This window comes from Amphiura filiformis, chromosome 7 (assembly GCF_039555335.1).
Source record: "Amphiura filiformis chromosome 7, Afil_fr2py, whole genome shotgun sequence".
NCBI lineage: Eukaryota > Metazoa > Echinodermata > Ophiuroidea > Amphilepidida > Amphiuridae > Amphiura > Amphiura filiformis.
Window position 1 is genome coordinate 14,456,698 of NC_092634.1, and position 24,490 is coordinate 14,481,187.

Genomic DNA, 24,490 nt, shown 5'->3' on the forward strand with positions numbered 1-24,490 from the left:
TACAAATGTTATCTCCTGATGATAGCATTCACATTAATATGCTATCTACTGAAGATGGCATTCACATATGCTATCTACTACAGATATTATTAATGCTATCTACTGAAGATAGCAGCAACATGTATGCTACATTCTAAAGACAACATTCATATAATGTTATACAGGAGATGGCAATTATTGACATATCAACATGTCCTTTTGAGTTAAAGATTTATTTCAAAGAAAGAGTGAATGTGGTTAAAGTAAAGTTCAATTCAAATGCCAATCCAGCTCCACAAAGCAACATGAGGTATATTTAAGTCTATTAACTTATCCAACAAATGCTATCTACTGTCAGACACCTGGTAACATCAAATACATTTCCTTTCTAAGAGCATTAAGTGTTGTCTTGAACATTTCCTACTCAACAGAAAATCACCTTGTCTGACAAATATAGCTGGCTTGAGGCAATGGTTAATCATATTTTCAACACTACACTAAAGTTGTTATTTCAGACAGTTTATAAACACATAATTGGAGTTATTACTTTTTCTGTTAATATTTTTGTCCTTTTCTTTCTCTCCTATCTTGCTTTTTTCAACAACTGGGATTTTCCCTATGGGAATGCCGATAGCCAAGATACTGTTGATTTTGTACTTGATAGATACCTTTAGGACTGAATATTTTGATCAATATCATATGGGGACTTATTACTATGTATGATTGAAAAAAAAGTATCACTTTCAAAGTTCATACTGCAACCTTTCAGACCTTGATCTGGAGAAACGTTTGGAAAAGTGTTATGTTAATTTGATGTTGTATAAAAATATCCGATTTCAATTTTCATTTTCAATTCAGAAAACAAAGTATTCTCAATCAGGTTGCGCATTGAGCTTCAAAGGTCAATAGACCAACTTCCATCAAAATATGTACGCTGCATAAAACACACCTTGTAGGAAATAACAATTGTCTCTTTGCATTTTTGCTGACGATAGAACCTTTCTGAATTTCCTCCATCAAACATCCTTCCTCTTTTATCCAAATCTAGCATTCACTACCTTTGACGTCACATGTGTGGCCTCTTCCAAGACCAATGAATACTGTATGCTTTTACCTTTACAGGAAATCCATGTGTTGAAGTATGTGCAAGAGTCTACCATACTAGTTTTACATAGTTGAGAGTACAGGTGGGCCCTGTCTGTATGTCAAGACTGCTTGCATGTCTTGCGTTTATTTTTACTAAGTCTCTCTCTCTCACATTTAACCAAATACCATCTGCTACCGCACTTTAAGTTAAAATTTACGCGACATGAATTTTAATTTTGCTAACACTTGTTTTCTTGTTTCAATTTGTACATTTCGCTCCATATTCAATCTTTTCCAGCACTTTCAGCTATAATAGTTTTGGCACGACTTCATTATTTTATACTTTTTTAATAATTGTCAACTCAACCAGAGGCATGTCTTACTTTCAAGCCCCTCTTCCATTTTAAATATTCGATACTAATGATACATGTATTTTTCCTATTTTTTCTTCTAAACTCCAAAAATTCCCAAATTCTTGCAGTATCACTTTCTGGTTGATGGATCTACCATACATATCTATTAATATTCATCATGCATGCATGGAGTATTAATTTAATGAGTACATTTGATATTTAATACACTTACTACATGTACTTGCCTTTGTAGGTAATGCATAATCTCCAATTACTTGTTAATGACAGACATTTCCTATGTAAGTCAAATGCACATATGTAAGACTTGAATAGTTGGAAAATTTCCAACATTTTCCAACACAGACTTCTAAAGATGTTAGAAGGTTATTACTTACATTATATTGTGAAGCATTGTAGAATGAGAATAAATTACCTTTTGCATCCTAACACTAACCGCAACCCTCATTTCTAACCCTAAATAAACCCTAACCTTTACGCTCCCAACCAATCAGTCTAACGGTCTTGATCATGTCAACTCTAGTGTGGTGCAGATATCTGCTTAATTGCAGTATAATTGATCCAGATCCTTAGATCAGAACCACAAAACACAGGGCATCGTTAATTTCAAACCATTTCTATTTATTAACTGTGAATATAGATATTTTGTACGCTTCACAACTATGTTAAAAACACATTTTTTTGTAGGCACAGACAATATTCACCCCCAAAAGTTTGATAGATATGCATATTTATTATGCTCTCATACTTGTGAAATTTCAACAAGCTACTTCCAAATGTACAGCTCCAGTGTTTTCAAGTATGCAGAGCTAGAATAGAGGACATTTGGTTAGATATCAACAGAAAATTCCGCTGCACTGGCAGGGCACATACATGTATGAAGTGCTTAGAGTTAACCTGATATGGTTGAAATTTGCCTTGCAGCTTGGAGCATACTGTACTTGCAAATACACCAGTATGGCATTTTAGTTATAAAACAGAGTGGGTGTGTTTAAAATATACAAGACTTGTTCTAAAAATACCAATTACAAGAGGAACATAACTTGTTTAATGAATGTGTGCAGGAATCTAATATAAACCTAGCACAAGACATGACTTGTACCTTTATAACTTATGAATAAAAAAGGCAAGTATATTGGGAGATATTGCTTACAGAATTTTAATCTCCCTTTCTACCCTTTTTCAAAACATCTTCCAAAAAATTTAATACAATTTTTACAAAATCTAAAAGCGATATAATTTACCTAATACCTATAGTCATTAAAGACAGTAGTAAGGGTTAAATGCCAATTGTAAATAATGCATGTAATCCAACAGATTACAGATCTCTACACCTGTAAGCTTTGTCTGAGGCCAGGTATGAATAAACTGTCCTATCATCAAGTCACATTGGGCTATTCCATTTAAAATCCACACTCCCTCTAGCTAATGTCTCCTACAGAGGGAGTATGAGTTTTGAATAGAATAGACAATTGGGTAACTTCCATTTGAAATACATGTACTCACTCCCGTTGTGGAAGATATAAGTAAAGCCATACAGGGGGAGTATGGGTTTCAAAATGATTAACTCTGACCAATTACATTGAAAACATACTCCCCTTTCCACATGGGTAGTGTGGATTTTAAATGGAATAGCCCACTGCATGATGGGAATCAATGCTCATCTTTTGGAAGATCTATAAAATTGAGATATCTAAAAATAGATTGAAAGAAAATCTTGTGGTGGTAATATAGAATGCCAATAATATTGCCAAGGATTTGCAGTCACTATGATCCACAACATACTCATCTATCAGGGCACAGTTCTTTAACTTCTATACATTTGTACATTCATTGAACGACCTTTGACAATTTGGGTACTAAAACACCTACTCTGCAACTTGAGGTCAAATTTTGCATTTTGATTGTTTTATTGAGGTTATTGAACTCTGCCATTGGGATGAGGCCATTGTGGTCCATAGTGAGTAGAGAGTAAGCTTGCAAGGCCTAAACAGCTGTTGGTCTTAACCCTCGAATTATGACTACTTTTGGGCCTCATTTGAAAATTGTATGTTTTTTGTGATTGTTTTGGGTATTTTCTCCCAAACTGAGCATTTTTATCAAAATTTGACAACACAGATGGATTTGTCAAGTGTTTGCCATTCTAAATATGTATAATTTTATATACTTTAGACCAACAATTTAGCAGTTAAGAGCCCCAAAAGGTTTCATAATTCCTAGGCTAAGACCAACTTTAACAGGGCATTACAAAACACATAGCCTGCCTTTAAGCTAATTTCAGAGACAGTTTTCAACATTGGTTTATAACCTTCTATGGTATACTGGAAGGTCTAACATGGCTGATAACAAGAGTCATGTGGTAGAACATGATTCAGAGTATAAAAGGTCAGACTGTTTTCACTATCTGTTCACTCTTATCTGCCATGAGGAATTTGATCAAGACGTTTGGTAAGTAACTGTGATCGTGAGCCTTTTTCTCGTCTTAAACAGAAGCTTCCCTTACGGCAATCCTGTGATCGAAATGGAACGAGGTACCTATGTGGTTTTGTGAATCATTCTGCGGTGATATAAATAAGCTCTCATCGATAGATGCAGACTTGAGGATTTACTTTATAAGGATTGCATCATCACACAGGGTGCTTCAAAAATGTTTACTCATCAAAAGTAATTTGTACATAATTATAAAAGCATTTATAAATAAATTGATAAATGTACCATTTGCATCACTGAAAAGGTCTCATGTAATTTAACCTTTAAATGACACAAGTTGCAGTACACATGGTACAAGGAAAACATAAACATTACTTCATTATTTTCAAATTGAACAATTCAATTAACTGATTACCATGCAGCTCTCCTAAGTAAGTTCTGTTTGCAATTAATGAATAGTTCTCTATTATTTTCATATGCTTTTTACATCTTTCCTTCTACTTGATTCAAATGTCAATTGACTCTTGCGGTTAAACTGCAGACGTTACACAAACAAAAGATGTTATCCTTTATAAGCAGATAATATGTTCATCATTTGCTGGCTTTGCTGTACAAATTTTGTTTTAAAATTCAGTGAAGACCAGTACATAGTTTAACTCTCTCCACACGGGAGTGTCGACTGCAGACAAGTTCAAAAAATTCAAAATTCGAAAATGGCAGAATTGTCCATTTTCATGACCAAATTTGGAAGCAGCATAAAAAATACATTAAAATGAGTACAAATAAGCATAGTATTGGTTCAGTGATTCTTAAGATAACTTTTGATATTTTGAGAAAATATTTCAAAACTTGTGACTTTTTATGTTGAAGGCTATTGGTAGCACGTAGAGCATGTTCTGCGCATGTTTTTCTACCAGCACATGTAAAATGCATGCCACATTCCACCAGTGGCGTAGCCAGGATATTTCAAGAGGGGGAGTAGGGGCAAGGTGGAAGTGACTTTAATGGGGGAATTGATGCAAATGGTAACAAAAAAGCCTATAAATCTATAATATCATGGCAGCCACCACATGGGGAGACAGGATATTCCACACGGATGCTACCCCCCGCTACATCTCAAGTGATATACATCACCACAATGGCAAAATGTTGTCTAATGAAGAGAGCATATGCCGTCTATTGAAGAAAGCAAAATGCTGACGACATAAGATAGCAAAATGTAGTCTACTGAAAGAGTAAAATGCTGTCTATAAATAGCAAAATACTGTCTACTGAAGATAGCAAAAATCAAATACTATCTACTGAAGATAGTAAAATGTAGTCTACAGAAAGTAGTAAAATGCTGTCTACTGAAGATAGTAAAATACGGTCTACTGAAGATAGTACAATGTAGTCTACTGAAAGTAGTAAAATGCTGCCTACTGAAGGTAGTAAAATACGGTTTACTGAAGATAGTACAATGTAGTCTACTGAAAGTAGTAAAATGCTGCCTACTGAAGGTAGTAAAATACGGTCTACTGAAGATGACACAGACTATTTTACTATCTTCTGTAGATAGCATTTTGCTATCTTCAATATTAAGCTTTTTTTATCTTCAGTAGACATCATTTTGCTATCTTCTGTATACAGCATTATGCTATCTTCAGAAGATAACATTTGCTATCTTCCGTAAACATGTTTTGTTATCTTCAGTAGACAGCATTTTGATATCTTCAGTAGACAGCATTTTGTTATTTCAGTTTACACCATTATGCTATCTTCAGAAAATAGAAATTTACTATCTTCAGTAGACAACATTTTAGTACCTTCTATAGACCACATTTTACTATCTTCCATAGAAAACATTATGCTATCTTCAGTATACATGTTTTGTTATCTTCAGTAGACAGCAATTTGCTATCTTCAGTACACAGCAATTGGTTATCTTCTGTAGACAGCATTATGCTATCTTCAGAAGATAGCATTATACTTTCTTTACCATCTTCTGTAGACAACATTTTACTATCTTCCATCTAGACAACATTTGACTATCTTCCGTAGATAACATTTTGCTATCTTCTACACACAACACTTCACCCCTTCTTCTTCTTGTGTGTACTGCCCAACACAGGAGAAAAATAATAGCTTTTAACTGAGACCAAAATTGGCCTGTTAATGAGGTTAAGTGGTGGCATGAAGCTGTCGATTGGGTCACACACCTTTTAAAACAATAACAACAACAATTTACTTTTAACAAAATATTAAGCTATGTTTAAATTAAGAAAGTAAATACATAGCAAGTAGATTACAGCAGCAACACAAATTAATCAATGACCCAAAGATAATACCCATATGCTGCACAAAGTTGTTAGAATTGTTTCAATAGTATTAACCCCTGACACACAACCATTGCTTTCCTTTCCAGGAACAGATTTACGTAAATATCTACGTCTACCTGTCTACCCTGCGTATCATCACCCTTTATCCTGTTATGCTCTATCCCTAATACATATCTCAACATGCTTACACATTCAATGTCTCACAGTGACGTCAATCTTGCCTAGCCTAGCCCAGCTTGACAACATCAGATCTAAACACCCAAAATGCATTGCATACAACATTAAAACACTGGACTAAAAACACGTCAAACCACTCAGCGGTTTTGTTATGTTCTCCCAGTAAGGCTTGAAATTCCACCGCATATATGCATCCAGGAAGGGCCTCTGTTTTGATGGAGTCACCGTGAGTTCATATTGAATGCTTTTTCCATGAAATTTAACGATCAAGTGTGGGTACTGATAGAACATGGCTGCAGGTCTATGTATTAATTACACTCAATAAAGCACGGGCAAATGACATAAGGGGATATTGAAGGGTTGTTTTTAGTTTAAGAGGCTAATCTGGAATAGTTTCACAACAATAAACAGCAAAATAATGTTGTCCAATAAATTACAACCCTCACCATTAGAATTTTAGATATTCAACTTCAAAGAAAAATAAACAACAATAAAAGCTAAGTCTATTTTTTTTGGTACATAACAAATTTAAGATGACACCAATTGCACTTGTTGCATATCATGAATGACCTGTTTTTCTACTTTAAAAAATCAGAATGAAGTCATTCATGGACTAATATAAAACTACTCTATTTTTAACCTCATGAGAACTACCTGCCGATTGGCCAAAAAAAAGTTTTCATTGTCAATTGGCCCAATCAGCAACATTGTTAGAATAATTCATCACACAAAAAAATTGGGGTGAATTATTTGCAAAGCTCCATTCTGATTGGTGATTAAAGTGAAAATATCATGTAATTGACCAATCAGAGGCAATGTTAGATGGGCAGGTAGTGCTCAGGGGGTTGACTTGTTAATCTATTGTTATGTTTTATTGTCAAACATTTTGATCCTCATATCCAAAATGTTAAGCACTGTATTCAACTCCCCTACAAATCTATTCTCAGAGCAAAAATCAAGCTGTCCCCACAACAGATTGATTAGCTTCATGGTTTTATGATATATCCTCATCCATGACTCCTTTACAATCGTCAGGCTTTTGGTTTACTAACAGAAATTTCACTCATCTTTCCTCCTATTTCTGTATTTCATACCTATCTCTGTATTCATCCCACGCTTCTCTGAACTAACAACTCCTCTTAATGAACTGACATTTGCTTGACTTCAATTTATCAATGGATTAATAAACTAGACCAAGCTAAGTCAGACATGAATTTAAATATGTGGATTCCCAGAATTGATATATTCAGACAATTGTTTTGTGTGACTTAAGCGTTTTATTCCAATTATTCTCCTATGAATAGTACCAAATGCCCCTGCATCACAGCCCACTGTGTATTCTCCTGTCGTGTTGAATTACGAATTTTCAGATTGTTAAGTGTTGTACAGCATTTTACTTCCATTTCTAAATGAATAGTAACAATATCCCTGTTATTCATACATGGATTTATTATGTGCTTTCACAAAATTCTAAATTTTCAGATAGTTGTTTTATGTTGTACTAAGCATCTTACTCCTAATATTATTCTATGAATAACAACATATACCCCTAAAGTAGTAAGGTTTATAACAGTAATGATCCCAGTACTTCATCCATCTGCAACCTCAACAAATCTAATGTACAGCAGAAATATTTTGTGAGAATATTTTTTTGTGATCTCTATGGTTTGAGTATTTACAATTTTCATGGACTTTTACTTTCACCTCTTCCTCTAATCAAATTATTATGAAAAAAAAGGGGGTGTTTATTAGAGGTCATTTTTAGAATGATAAATCCTGTTAAAATCATTTAGGTAAGCTTTAAGGCTGAAATGATGAACTGTGAACTTAGGAACAATGACTTCCGGTTCACTTCCGGGTTTACAATCATACTTTCGCCATCGTGTGTGCACCAGCTGGTTAGCTTACTACACAAGACAGCATGGAAATATCAGCATTTCTTAAACATCTTGGTTGAAAAAAAAAATGGTGGGGCACATTTTACCGATACCATCTTACCTTCACAGTAAAAATATGAATGTTTTTGCAGTTTCTACACATACGCAAAATATGCACAGCATCGATAACATTAGCAAAATCTCCCTAATGCATCTGGCCTTTAGGGACAAAACATCACTTCCCAACCCAAGGTCAATTTTGAACCCATCTGTTGAATGGAAGTTATTAACATTTGTCCTCAAAGCTGAGAGTATTTTGGCTCATAATAAAGTATTATACTGTGCAATCACCATGATCTTCCTTTTAAAAAGCTAGCCAAAATTTTATCCACCAAGCACTAGAAAATTATGTGCAAGAAGTTGCCATTTTGAATGCAGGTATCTGGTTTGATAATGACATTAATCACATCCACGGTATAACATGGCATGCCAGCGATAGAATCATGTTCATGCGATTGGCGTTAATCAAGCATTCAATCGAAGCGAGTGAACATCTTCACTGCATACAGAGTGAGTAGTGTAATCAATGCTGCTCTAAGCTAACTCACTCGCCATCTTGCTGTACAATCTACCTCTCATAGCTGAAAACACACCTCATACACACGATGCACGTTGTTTCTTACTTTGTATTTCCTGACAAATTTATTTCTCAGTTACAAGTACAATTATTTATGCCGTATGGTGCATTTTGCATTGAACTCTGGGTTATACTATTTTACTTTAAAATTTGAACTAGAAATGGCTTATTTCTTTTTATACTATTTCTTATGTGATATGGTTCATGGATAGTGTTCAGGCATAATTAGCTTGTATCCCACAGCAAAATGCTCCACATTTTAAGCAAAGTGCTACTCAATTTTATCGTATTTTGCACGTAAACTTTTTTTTCTATACAAATTCTTAAACGTGTTGCAGAATTAATGCACGATGAGCACTATGGAAAAGCAATGTCAAGCGGACACATGTTGAACTAAGTCTTCTTCCCTAAAATTGGGTAAATTTACCAAAATGTTACAAAAATGGGGTTTGGTAAGCAGCCTGTCATGGTGTTCACGGCACCTTTAGCCTGTAAAATCGTAGGCAGCCCTACACATCAACCCACATGACAAATGTAGTCTTGTTTTCCACACAGCAAGTGCAATTTAAACACGCCCAGTATTCTGCCACTGAATTATTCAACTTAGACATTGCAGCAAATTACAACAACAAGATTTGGTAATGCGAAAACCAGGAACCCGTCTCCCGTATCTACATCTATCAACCTAGCGTACTTAACGATGAGTTCAACCTGTTTTTAGCTTCGTCTATCAGGCGTGGTGAACAGTTCGATAACCTCATTAATAAGACCATGTCCTACTTCTGATAGGATTATCTAACATGACATCATTTTGAATGAAATCCTTTAAGTATAGAACTGTGTAAAATGGGTCAGATGATTAGGGTGATGTTTACCGAAATGATCTTCATAAATAGGACCAGGTTTAAGGTGATACTAACCACAATGTTGGGTTTGTGTTTAATTACGAAAGGCACTTTGAAGAAATTCAACAATGATTATCTGCCACTTGTCCAACGTGTATGTGTAAATGCTGGATTAAATGTATATTCTTAAACACATGAGAATGTTCTTGCTATCTTATTGGCTCTTACACGTGTGATATGACACAATACCTCACACTTTAGCGTGTGCGTGTCGATGCGATACTTGAAAAACAACTCAGCTTTGCCTCTTTGTTTTACTTAAAATAATGGTGTTGCCTGTGTTATATGAGATGATAGATGCACTCCAGCAGCTAAAAACAATACCTTTATTCTCTAATTATTGCTGATTGGCTAAAACTTTACCAATCATGACAAAAGACCAGTTGATGTACATGTAATGCACAATTTGTTAAAGTAGATTTTATTCCTACAACTTGATAACCTATCAAACTTTCAATATACAATTACACATCTTGCATTAGTTACATGACATTTCCACGAAAGGTGCCTAGACATATTTCCTTTCCAACATACAGTATAACACCCACTAGAAACCCTATTTTGATCAAAACTGGGTAAAACGAGCCTCACACTCTGAGCATCTTACCCCCACTCTGCTGACAGAATCCTTATCTCTAGAGCATCCCAAACCTCAAATATCAAGCAGACGACAAAACAGTTTTAATGACTACCCACACTTTCTCCTATTTGTACAGAACAAATTGAATGATTTAAACATGTATTCCAATGCCCTTTCAAATCAGTTCACCCTTTCAGTGGCCATCAAACTTTTCATTTTCATTTCAAAAATTGTTGCTAAAGCTGACAATCAAAATGTACTAATTCATCAAACTTCTGTGCTTAAAATTTTTTTTAATTTTTCAGTCCTATGTAGAAAGACATCTGTGAAAATCTCCATTTTGAGACAAATTGTTGCTAAAGCTGACAATCAAAATGTACTAATTCATCAAACTTCTTCTGTGCTTAAAATTTCTGTAATTTTCAGTCATGTACCAAGACATTTGTGAAAATCTCCATTTTGAGACAAATTGAATTGCTAAAGCTGACAACCAGAATGTATAATTCATCAACAGATTTCACCTGAACTTTAAATTTCTGCAATTTTCAATCCTATGGAAAAGGAAAATGAAAGTCTCCATTTTTAGACAAATTGTTGTTAAAGCTAACCATAGGCGTAGATCCTGGGGGATGGGGGATTTATCCCCAATATTTTGCCAGGGGGATGCTCCATACAATCATCCCCCAATGTTGACGCCTGAATATAAGTTTCTGACCAAATTAACCTCATATTTGCCCATTTTAGCCCCAAAAGTACAAATTTTCGCGCGCTTATTCCACTTTTGCACCATATTTCATCAGTTTTGCTTAAAAATAGCAAAATTTTTCGCATGCTTTGCGCGCATTTGTACCATTAACTTATTCTGTCGCCAAAAGGTGCTGCTTTCACTATACTTAAAGAATTTTTTCCAACCCCATCCCCCCCAATGTCAAAAAGAAATCTACGCCACTGAAGCTAACAATAAGAATGTACTAATTCATCAACAAATTTCATCTGTGTTTTAATTTTCTGTAATTTTTAGTCCTATGTAAAAAAAACTTACTCAAACCTTCTGCGTCCAAACTGCCAATAACCTAAGCTATCATAAAGAGGCTTTCTCTGATATCAAACGGAACGCACGATAATGCTTGACAACTCGCTAATGGCCATGGCTATCCATATGGGTGAAATTTAAGAACTCTTCACCAGCCCATTTTGTGTTTTATTGTGACTACTAATCGCTGACCTTTATGAGAAATTCCGCCAGCCATAGGACCTTATCGTGTACTTCAATTTAGATTTAAATGAGGGACACAAGACTTGACAAGATTTTCTTGCAAAAGCTGGTATTTTTCCCCTTAAATAAAAGTGTTGATAGATGTGAGAAACCAGTTGACAAGGTTGCCACAGTTGACCAGAATTCTCACAAACTCAAAATAGACTAAAAAGTGATATTTTCTCATTCACTGTTGATAAAATCCAAAGAAATTGTGGAAAAATATCCCTGCTAGAATGGAATTCATTCAAAACTGTTAATATTCTAGCTGAAAATTTAGTCTTGATTGATGATTTAAGAATTTTCAATAGAAGCACTTTCTTCAGTTGAGTATATAACAGATCAGATTATTTTATTTTGTTTTCTAAAATTTCCAAAATGTTGACAGTATATCTTGTATTATTGCCAATCTTTAAAATCCTGGGGTTTTTTCCCATAGAACAGGGTTTTTTCATCGCTTATATTGAAATCTATTCAAATTCAATGCATCCAAAATGTAGACATAGAAATATATAAGTGGCTTGTTCCCAAATCTAAAAATAACCAAAAATAATTGATATCGCAATCAATAATTCTCCTCTTTTTATAACGGAAACCACTTGCAATAATTCTTATAAATGTTTGTACTGTAGCAATGCGAGTTTAATTATAACTGGTAGAAAGCACATCAGTCTGGCCTGCCTGTCGACCTGGAGGCCCTTCCTACACACACTATTTATCTTGGCACCAAGAAAAACAGTTTAGCCATGCACACGCACTCACTCGCTTCCTCCATAGAATAAATAAGCAGTTAGACTGGAAAAGGTTAATGATTTGCTGTACATATCACCGATACACAATCACCATCTCATACATGTAAATTCTTCCTTAATTACAAAAACTGCTTAACCAATTTTAGGCATGTCTGTACCCATTTGAATGCGTAGTTTAAGAACATTCCAGATATGCCCAAGAAAATAAAAGATTTTGACATTACAAAAAATGTTAAAATTTTTCAAACGTCTGTTGTAAAATAAACAGCAATGACGCTGAGTTAAACGGAACGTGTGATCAATGCTATTATGTAGTGCTTTTAAACCGGTATTTGAAGACAAATATTCTTTAGATGCTATACACTAAATGATCAGATTTTTGATCACATCATCATGCTGGCTCATAGATAGGTAGATGGATTGATAGGTGATGGTGTATGATGGTGTGGCTGGAGGCAAGGGATGTTATTTATAGATTTAAGAGATACATAAAACGGGGAGAGTCGTCTAAAATACATGCAAGTCTTCTGCTAAAATGTTTACTTTATGCCTACATTTTATTTTATTTTATTTTATTCAAGACACTCCTGAAAAAACCTAAAATTTATACTTTAGAGATACGCAAAACAGGGAGTGGTTACAAATAGGTATTCCTCTAAAATGTTTACTTTATGCAGATGCCTGAAAAAACCTAAAATGTTCCTTTTTTTCACAAATAATTTCAATTTTAAAGCAAACAAACTCACATCCTCCATGTTCTCCATCTTTGCTACACCAACAATAACATATTTTTTGTTGTAAAAATATAAAACAGGGAGAGTGAAATAGGTATTCCGCTAAAATGTTTACTTTATGCCTACATTTTATTTTATTCAAGACACGCCTGAAAAAACCTAAAATGTTCTTTTTTTCACAAATTTCAATTTTGAAGCAAACAAACTCATTTCCTCCATGTTCTCCATCTTTGCCACACCTAGAAGAACATATTTTTCATGTAACATCCTCCTCTTTTCTCAACACACAACCACCGAGAACACAATTCAGATTTAACAAATTAAGCATATGGTTCATGATTTGTAGAGTATCCCTTCTACTACAAAATGCTGCATCTCGCATTCTCATCAACTGAATCGTCTTCCCTACTGGGCTATTCCAGTTGAAATCCATACACCCCTATGGAAGACATGACTTTAATCTCCCATGCAGGAAGTGTAAATTTCAAATGGAATCACCCATTCAGGTATACCCATTTGAAATTGACACTCCCTCTGTGTGAGATTAAGGTCATTGCTTCCATTGGGGGTGTATGGATTTCAATTGGAATATCTCATTCCTAACAGTGTGTGTGTGCATACCCAATCCCTTTTGGGCAAACCGCAAACCCTGATCCATCAATCAATACATTCAGGGATATTCCGCTCTGTGCATATATAATTGCAGTTTTTCTTCCTTTACGTTACAATCAACCACATTGAGACATTTGTTGCACAAAATGAATTTTTTTATACATTTAATCATTAAAGAAGTTTAAAGGGGTGCGACCCAATCAACAACTTCTTCCCCAATTTTGGTATCAGAAGAAAGCTCATATTTTTCTCATTACCCCAGTAAAATTTAATGCCTGAGATATGTTTCGTTTAGATAGTGTGAATTGATGGTGTGAATTGTGGTTTAAGATGGTGTGAATTGAGGTGAGTTGTGGTAACCATGTACTATCCTATCCATGGGGCATTGTTATACACATTTTTGCTTCCCATATCAAAACTACTGGACCAATACAACTCAAAATTTGGAAAAATATTGTTTTAATGCTAGGCCTCAATGTCAGATAGAAAAGATAAACTTATAAAACTTTTGGTGGGAAAAACTGCATAATGTACATCCCTTTAAATATGCCTAAAATTCCATTAAAATTGGACTTGCACTTCCTGAGATGCATTTTTTTATGTTGTAACATTATATTTTTCAAATCAGAACTTGTCTCATTTTGTAAAATTTTTGAACTCCTTTTCTGATTTTCCTTTTTCAAACCCCAGTCCAGTTTAAAGCCATGCCATGTACAAGAAGCAATCAATGTACCTTTCACTAAAAAAAAATTCCCAGGACTCTTCATTTTCCCTCGTTGCTCCCTGATAGCTATATATAGAAGCCATTTCACAAGAACACCTGTCAGTGATATTTACAGTAGATACATCAATTAGGACAATACATAACACACCAAGTATCTTGTTTATATGTGTCGCTTTATAGTTAAGATTACCGTGCAAAGAATCGTAAGGGTCAGTATCTTGTTGACGTCTTAAGTGTGATTTGCCACTGCATGGTGCATGTAATGTATTCATCATACATTACAGTCCAGGAGAATGCAGTATACTTTTGCATACCTACAGATTGTATCAAAATGATTGGTACCCATCGGCTTTGTCGTCTAATGAAACACCTGCATCTCCCACATACAGTATTAGATCCTCTTGAGATATTACAGTTTAATGTCTAAGGCCACGATTTCGTCTTGGTTTGCGAGAATCAAAATCTATCACAGTTGCTGCACTTACTGTATGATATAATAAGAGAAGTTGATTCTCGCAACCAAATCTTACGAGAATCGATTCGGTGATTCGCATCGAGAATCTAGGCCTTGCTGTCCTTTAATAACATAAATCTACAAATAAGGTGGATGTTATATGCTGTCTTGTCCATACTTGTCCATTTTGACTCTGTATAAGGGCTCATATTGAAATTCCCTTACACAGGAAGGTGTGTGCCATCCTGCAGCTTTCCTGTGCTAGCCTTCTTTTGTTAAAATCCTGGGCAGGGTGTATCACTGATGCCTATAATCCATCCGCTTTATGACCGAGCTTTCCTGAGGCGCGCGCGCTTAGCGAGGGGAATCCTGCCTTCTTTCTGTGTGAAAACGTGGTAGGGTATTTCAATATGAGCCCTAAGTATAATACAGCTATAATAGCTTCACTGTACACTGTCTGATCTACGCATCGCTTCTGTACACAAATTACACAATAGCTTTTGAGTAAAATAATATAATGATGAATAAAAAGGTATTTCCCTTATGAATATTTCCAAGTATATTTTCTTCTAGTTATTTATACTACTCGTTGCCAAGGTAACTTACCGTTGTTGACCAGTATGAATAATCATAGTTGAAGCTCTTTGGTTGTTCTTTGCCTTGTGCTTTGGGATTTGTAATAGCTGAAAGGAGAAGAAATATAATGTGTTAAATCTCAGTTTATGGAAATACTTTGCATTTGTTAAATAGTAGAAATCTTAACACGCTGCTCGTAACACATCGGCTATTCACTTCTTGCACGGTTCCACCATTATGTACTATGTGCAAGGAGAGCCTCGAACTGATGATCATTGATCACATGAAAGGAATAATTACATAATGTTACACACAATGTAATATGACTGGTTCGCTTCTCATTCATATGTGCTGCCACTTTGAGGCGCTCGTCGCACATTGTGCATAATGGCAGAACCGTGGTGTCATGCAAAGATTTGGTTCAAAATCATACAGTAAGTATGGATGGGCACAAAAATAATTGTCTGCCAATTTTTGCCACAAAACAATTTTGGACTAACAGCATTTTTAGTCATGAAAAAAATAATATCGACTTTGTACAGAGACTGGTTTTGACAAGTAAGCCTCACTCATTAAAATTGGTCATTGTTTGAAAAAAGATACTTTGTTTGAATTTTTATCCCCTTTTTAAGAGGCTGTATCAAAATGATTGTTCACATTCCGTTTTTGGTATTTCTGAAATGCCAGTTTCTTCCAAACACACCATTGGATCCACAGAGTATTCGCTGGCGTAGTGCACGTTAGAATATGACCGTTGCTAGGTAAACTAGCTCACGCTTTATTTGTTATGAACCACTGATCGAAATGATCACAACACAAAGCCTATGGCATATCATGATTCGGAATAGGTGCATGAGCCAAGGCTTGAACCAGTAACCAATGGATACTAACATGTACTACATCAGCGAATACCCAATGGACCACCATCTAAACATCTGCAACTCCACAGGGTACACCCTGTGAAACATTTTTCCTTATGGAACATTATTTTGTATCTCCACAAGAAAAATTATCTCCATAAGGTTGTTCCTAAACCCATAATTGGGCACAGTGTATTAACGATAAAACCACTCTCACACAAAACATTTTCACACATCTTTTCTCTCTTCCCTCTGCATTCTCCCCTTTGTACTGGTGTTTTTGTTTGTTTTTATGTATCTTGTATCTTAACCATATTGGTACTGTTCAAGGTTTTGACTAACAGCAGCAATAATGTGAAAAGACAGAGTAATGTAGAAATTAAAAAATGGAATTAATGTTAGTCCAAACGTAATCCTATGCCGGAAATTGGAATTGATGGTAGTTGCTCCTATTAGTTTTTGTGTTCAAGTTTAATTAGCATGATAAGTCATCTGATTCATAATTTCTCATGTAAAGTCTTATTTTGAAAGGTCAACAAATAATGCGTCATAAACTAACGTAGCATAAACCAATCAATGATTAATGCACACACGAATGACAATATCATCTATATGAAGATAATAAAGTACTTATCTCCCTAGCTCTCTACCAATATCACATACAATCAACACATGTACTTTTTTAAATTACAATTTTTAAAAAGATCTTAAAAAATCTGTTTATCCAAGAATACATGATACCAACACATGAGTAAGTCTTTTTGGAATATATTTTTACACGCATGTAAAATCAGCTATGTCATTAGCAAAAGTTGAATGATTGTGACTGACAAATAGGAGCGAAACAAGTGCAAACATTTTTTGACAGACTTGGTTTATCAACCATGGAGCAGGTTGGTGTTTTTGATGTTGTTGTTGTAGTCGTTACCGAAGTCAGGTTTTAAAAGACACTAATAAATGAAGTTACAATATATGTTAAAATTTCCAAATCAAATTGAAATGATCAATACTTGTACTTCATGTTAATCAACATGACACAGTAAGGATGGATTCCAGATGAATGAAATCCATACAACCTTATGGAAGATATTACCTGAATCTTCAACACAGGGAGTGCGAATTTCAATGGGGTTACATCCCGGGGTTACAAGAATGGGGGGAATCTATTTGGAATCACCCCCACCCCCATGTGGGAGATTAAGATCATAGATTCCACAGTGAGGTGTATGGATTTCAACTAGAATATAAATCTTATCAACTCATACGATGAGTGACAACCCTAATTTACCATGTAAAATCAATAAGGATATTTTTCTGATTCATAATGATCAGTAGATTGAAATTCAATTATGGATCAACAAGAAATGTGTCATTGGGTAAAATGACAAGATAGCCTTTTATGGGAGATGATGAATGCTAATTACATCTTATTGGTAGCCACTAGGTTCATGCCTACATAATCCAAAGGCTATGATTCCGATATGCTGTGATCATATTCAAACCTGTAATGGAAAGAGGTCGCTAAGCTAGTATTGAATATCCCGCACATACAAAATGTACATGTACACGCAGATGAAGAAGAAAATGCATAAAATGTGTCCTTTTTATAATATATTTAATAAAATCAAGGATATATTGAACATATTAGGAAAGCCTAACTATAAAAATGACTCATTTTGTTTGTATGAAGTTATTGTAACAAACTTTTTTAGCCTAATCATAATAACCTAATTCACAGAAACAATATGGATGTCCTCATGGCATCCCTTTGGGTTATACACCATGTACTTGAACCTAAAAATCATATTACCTAAAGATGACAAACACCTTATATAAGCATATTGCATACTTATATCATCTTCAGATTAAAACTTGAAGGTCAACAATTAATGCATCATTGGATGATGAATATATTATAAAAATGAAATGATAAGAGAGATAGACCGAGAAGAAAGCATGGCTTGGATATGGGATAGACACAGTCAAAGGAGAGTATGACATGTACATGAACTGCATGTTTAGAGAGAGTATGACCGGTATACAAGTTGTATGTATAACAAGAGAGGGAGGGAGAGAGGAGAGAACAAGAGAGAAAGCACAGAGAGAATGACATATGAGACACTCTTCAGACAGTGGTGGGTGTATTTAGTTGATTTATCAAGTTGAAGTATTATAGAACATTACGTCAGAGTATTATAATGATTAGTGAAATAAAATCTAATTCAACAGAACATTTGATTTCATTCAAACATTCAGTTTTTTGCAATAAGGTAAAATATTTGTCAATTCTAAATATTCATTTCAGCAAACAATCATGATGTACGGTAATGACAAAATGTCCAACTCAAATTGCCATTTGCTCAAACAAAATTCAATGATATCGCCTAGAGCTACATCTGTGCATAGATGACTCCATGATTCTATCAACATCCTTCCAGCAAAGACAATCATTATTGAATTGATTCTCTTCTTCATTTATAACTTTCATAAAATATGACATATACGAGGGGGTAACAAAAAGTTTTAGAAATCGCCCAGAAGTGAAAGAGCTATATCAATGAAATTTTGTCAGTGCAATCACTGGTCCTTATGTACACTATGATGCAAAAATGGTCTCATAAGAATGTTTACTTTTTTTACAGGTGCTAGATGTCAGTACCTGCCTATGTAACCGCATAACCAGCAAAATGGAGAAAATTGAGGCATGTAGCATGATTAAGTTCCATTTTAAGGGTTACAGTGCCCAAAAATCTGTGATGAAATAAAAATTTTCCAAAAAGCAACAGTGACAATATCACAATCACCACCGAAGATAACTTTCATTTTATCATCGATTTTCTAGGCACTGCAACCCTTCAAATGCAGGATCTTAATAACGCTGCTTGCCTCAATTTTCTCAATCTTGCAGTTTATGCGCAGTAACTGGGGCAGCAGGTTATTAGCATCTAGCGTAAGCCTGTAAAAAAAAGTAAACATTCTTATGAGACCATTTTTGCACCATAGTGTACATAAGACCAGTGATTGTACTGACAAAATTTCATTGATATAGCTCTTTCACTTCTGTGCGATTTCTAAAACTTTTTGATACCCCCTCGTATTTGTGTTGGAATGGCTACAATTATCATGTCATATCTGAAGAAGATCAGATGCATTTGAGATGTGGTGCTGGGAGTATCTTGGAAAGACAAGGACACAAACATCAAGGTCCTGGGTAAGATTGGCATGGATTTAAACATCAGAAAGTCTATTATTGAGAGGAAAGTGCACTACTTTGGCCACATTGTAAGAAAGGATGGTGATGGTGGAGTTGAGAAGCAGATTCTTCAGGGAGCCATGGAAGGCTACCATGGAAGGGGACGTCCATCAACATCTTGGAAAAATGATGTGAAGATTGTTTCATCACACAAGTTTGGCATTTGACAGAAGTAGATGGCATACTCTTGTGAAGACCACAGCAGTGCAATGCTGCGCCATCTAACACAGAGAGAGAAATCAGAATGCATTAAGTCACAAAACCTGGGTCATACCAATATCCAGGCCATAGAAATAATTAATATTTTGCCTTTCTGGGAACTAACAAGCCAATAAGCAAATGCCCGATATTGTGAGTTAGAACTTGGAAAAAAAGTGGCATGATCAACAGGAATTAATTATGCATTAGAACCTGTTAGAAGTCACTTCTCAAGATTTCCTTTTATAGCTACACTTACAACTGAGACAACTTGGGACATCAGCATGCACAATTTGACTGCATGTGATAACTTTCAAGAGTTTTAGTCAGAGGAATTTTGGTAGCCATATGTATAATACCAGGCATATGTGACTCGATCAAGCGGAATGAGTCGGATGTCGATAATATTGTTTTTTAGGTATTGGCAAAAACAGTGTTCAAATTCTTTTATTTTATATTGTTTTTAGCAATTAATAAATTGCTCACAACTCGGTAACCAGATGTGCGATTTTTGATGGGGTTTGCATTGAAATTTAGCATTTGTAAGCTGCCAGAAAGTGACGTAAAAAATGCCAAATTAAAAATTGCTGTCATCCGACTCATTTCGCTTGATTGTGTGACACATTATGTTCATAATCACTATAAAGCCCAATTTATTTTTGGTATTTTTCATGAAATATCATATATTTCAGCTGTTACCTTCCAGATAAACAGTAACTACTCTGAGATGATCAGCACAAATAGACAAAATGTTAAGTTTTGAAGCAAATTTCATAAAATATCCCAAATTCAGTTGAAAATATTTATTAACACTATTCAAGTCTAAATATTGAGTGTCTATGTCAAACATCAATACCAACGTCATCAGCGCACATTTTTGATGATGCAATCAAGCTCAACACCAACCAGCAATAACGGCAACGTTTTTAAGTGACTTTGGTGAAATGTCACAGCTTTCAGCTCAACCCTCCACTAATGTAACCTTTTAACATACATTGAAGGACTTCAATCAATACTAGCGTCATCAGTGCACATAATGTAATCAAACTAAAAGTAAAAATCACTAATAATTCAAAAAAAAAATCACATTAGGGCCTTCATGTATCACTCCATTACATTCATATCATCAGAAATTTTTGTGGAAATTTAATTTCACAATTTTGAGAGAATTTTAGCAGAATGATGACATTGAACCATTCTTTGTTCATAACCATCTTTAATTACAATTGACTATTTTTAAAAGTTTACATCATGCAAAATCAAATTCACAAGACAAGATGCAATATTCTGAAAATAAATGATTTCAAAATTGCATTTCATTGACACCACTGAGTACAGGTTAGCTTCATAGCTGTGACTGCTACAAGTAAATTATTATTTCTTCAATTTCATTTCTTTCACTTAATTATGAGTCAGTACTCAATTTTATTTTTAACAGCAAAATAAGGCATAAAATAACAAAATAAAGCAATGATGATTTTGCACTCATTTTGATTTTAACCCCCTGAGCACTACCTGATGATCTAACATTGCCTCTGATTGGTCAATTACATGATATCTTTATTTTAATCACCAATCAGAACTGAGTTTTGCAAATAAATTCACCTCCATTTTTTTGCATGGTGAAATTATACTAACAATGTTGCTGATTGGTCCAATTGATAATGAAAACTCCGTTGTGACCAATAGGCAGGTAGTTCTCATGGGGTTAAGGGGTTTGGAAAATAGAAATAGATCACCTTGGAAATATTTATATGCGACAAAAATCACAAAGGGGGTGTTTTAATATTTGTCAGGGAGTTAAAGAAATTATTTAAGCCACTTTATTTTCCTCCCACCACATATTCTAATTATATATATTGATGGAAACGTGTTGATTTACTTGTAAATTTGTTCGCAAGAATACTGAGAAATATAGGGATTTTTTAACATATGGCTACAATTTTTTCCACATTTTGCTATGCAATTCTCCCTTAAGATACATGCAGCCATTCCCACTATCAACTTCTATCGCAAAAAAATCCTCTTAATTTTACATCAAAATTGTATTCCTTTACATATGGTGCATAAACAATTCCTTCCGCATTTCCCCACCATACTTGAAATGATACCTTAAGTCAGTTGAAACCATCAGTTTCATCTTTATCTAATTTGTCTATTGTACCGTAGACAGTATACAGATTCTTAAGTTACTACGGCTCTCACAGGCGTCATTCCTCCCGGCAGTTACACAAATAGCAATGCATCTAATTGAACCCGAGGTACGTCACTAACAATTTCAGCTTTAATTTGTTTTGCTGCTAATGTTTACCTGTGACTAATGTATTCTTCTGGTGATTGTGTGTTCATCCCTGTATTTGAAAGTATTCATACAAAAAATAAGCAAACAAGTAAACAAATAAACAAAACAACAACAACACCTTTATAATACCATTTTAATAATTTCTTTAAAGCCTGGGGGTAAAAACAGAGACCCAAAATTATACCAATTTTTGGACATTCTATGCAAATTTTGCTAAAAAACAGTGACAAATTGGCACCTTTTCAAGAGATTTTGAAAAAAAACACCCCAAATTGAGGGCCATCAATAAACCATCAATGGCTGAAAATGCACTACTGTCTGTTCAATTAGCTTAGATTCTTGAATTTTTAAGATATTTGAAAAAATAAAAACTTGTGGCCAAAGTCATCAAAGAAAAGTGTTAGCACAGCCTTAGACCTAACGTGATTTATACTTTTCAAATTCCCAAGTTCAATTTAAAACCCCATTTCTTTTCAATTTTGCCTCATTTTGGGCAGTTACTTGGGTCCACCGAAAGGGTTCGCGACCTTTTACAAATCGAGTGGGACGGTCCATTCTCAACTTAGGGCATAGACCCTATCCAATTTAGCAAAACAGTCTGTCCACCAATCTGTCCTGCCATTTCAATTGTTATACCGTTCCAGTTATTGGATAGGTTCTATAGGTGATGATTGTCCACCGGTTTTTGTTACACGAAATTATATGCATAACATTATTCTGAGCATTATTTTTTCCTATAAACAAGGACATTAAAATTATGGATTTCGTTCTCATTTCAACTGGTTTACAATGTAAATTGAGTTTTGTTTAATACCACAATTCCTTCCCACGAATATCAGCATTCGCTTAACATTTTCAGATACAGTAACTTTACAAGAAATGTTTTCTGTAACCTGATTGTTTTAAATAATATTTTCCTGTATAAAAGTTCTTTTGTTTCACGGTTTTTTCAGTTTGTATTCAACAAACAAAACGAAATAACAAATTGAAAATAAATGTGTAGTTTTATAATAGGCCTATAGGCCTACACCTTCTCAAACCCATTTTCAGACCCATTCGCACAATAAATAAATAAATAAATAAATAAATAAATAAATAAATAAATAAATACACAACGAATGTATTTATATAAGCAGGGCCTATTTTAGAAAACCTTAGTTCCCACAAATAATAACGTAATGTTTCGACAGTAGGGTTTCAACACAAATTAGGCATACTGGCAAATATTTTGCTGGACAATACTTCCTGATCCGGATGGTCGAATAAATACCATCTCTGCGCATTGTGACATTATCCCCATTGCTCTAAATGGATTGATTCCAAAAGTTTATGGTACCCGACGTTCTACGGCTTTTTATAAAAATATCGCGGGAAAAGAACAAAATTGAAGAGAAATGGGGTTTTAAATTGAACTTTAGAATTTGACAAGTATAAATTACGTTAGGTCTAAGGCTGTGCTAACACTTTTCTTTGATGACTTTGACCACAATTTTTTATTTTTTCAAATATCTTAAAAATTCAAGAATCTAAGCTAATTGAACAGACAGTAGACACTAAACTACACTTTACCTGGGAACCAAGGGAGAACAGTGCCAGTGCATTGATTGGTCACCCCAGGTTAAATAAGAAGTAAATAAATAAATAACTAAATGGCTGATATGCACGCTGAATCTCCATATCCTCATTTCCACAAAGAACCTCCCCCCTCCAAGTTTGAAAGCAACAACTATTATTCTCATATTATCATCAAGATCATCATTACCATACAAATATGATTATTACCGCTTTATCCAAGTCTGAATGCATCTCATCTTAAAAACATCGATTATCTTAAAGGTCACTAAAATCTTCAAATAATTGAAACTCCTCCGAACAAAAAATGCATTATTTGGAAAAAAAACATGTTGCATGAACTTTTTTGATAAAATCTATCCAACATCGAGATTTGTTATCTAAAAGGGCAGGATTCAGTTTACCAATCAATACTTCCTGTGTTATTATTGCTATGAGGAGAAATGTAAAAAAGAGTTATAAATAAACTGTCTCATCTAGCAACAGAGTTAAATCTCTTATTGATCATAGCTGGTGTGATGTCACCGCTGATGTCATTACTTGAGTTGCCATGGTAACATACACTTGTGGATTTTCTTTAAAATACGAATTGTGCATATAAAACGACCCTTGTGATCAGCAAGGTGTAAAATTTTCAAGATTGCTGAAAACATGATAGAATTTGTGGAATTTAATTAAATCAAAGCTTTGTGTGGTGAAAATTAGCTTCAGATAGAATTTTTCAAAGATTTTTGGTTGAATGAAAAAAACTAGCTATCTCAAAATTTATACTGAATCTAATTGGTTTTCTTCTAGAAAACTCAAATTTGAGTTTGAATAGGCCTACCGCTATCTATAA

The 24,490-nt window shown here is 34.5% G+C and overlaps 1 protein-coding gene across 1 annotated transcript in view; it reads right to left on the reverse strand.

Moving 5' to 3' along the window:
• LOC140157661 (kinesin-like protein KIF1A) overlaps positions 1 to 24,490 on the reverse strand; it is a 204,542-nt gene that overhangs the window by 159,410 nt on the left and 20,642 nt on the right. The window contains exon 3 of the mRNA XM_072180901.1: positions 15,498 to 15,574. Within this exon, the coding sequence (XP_072037002.1) occupies positions 15,498 to 15,574 (77 nt within the window). The remainder of the gene's footprint in view (positions 1 to 15,497; positions 15,575 to 24,490) is intronic.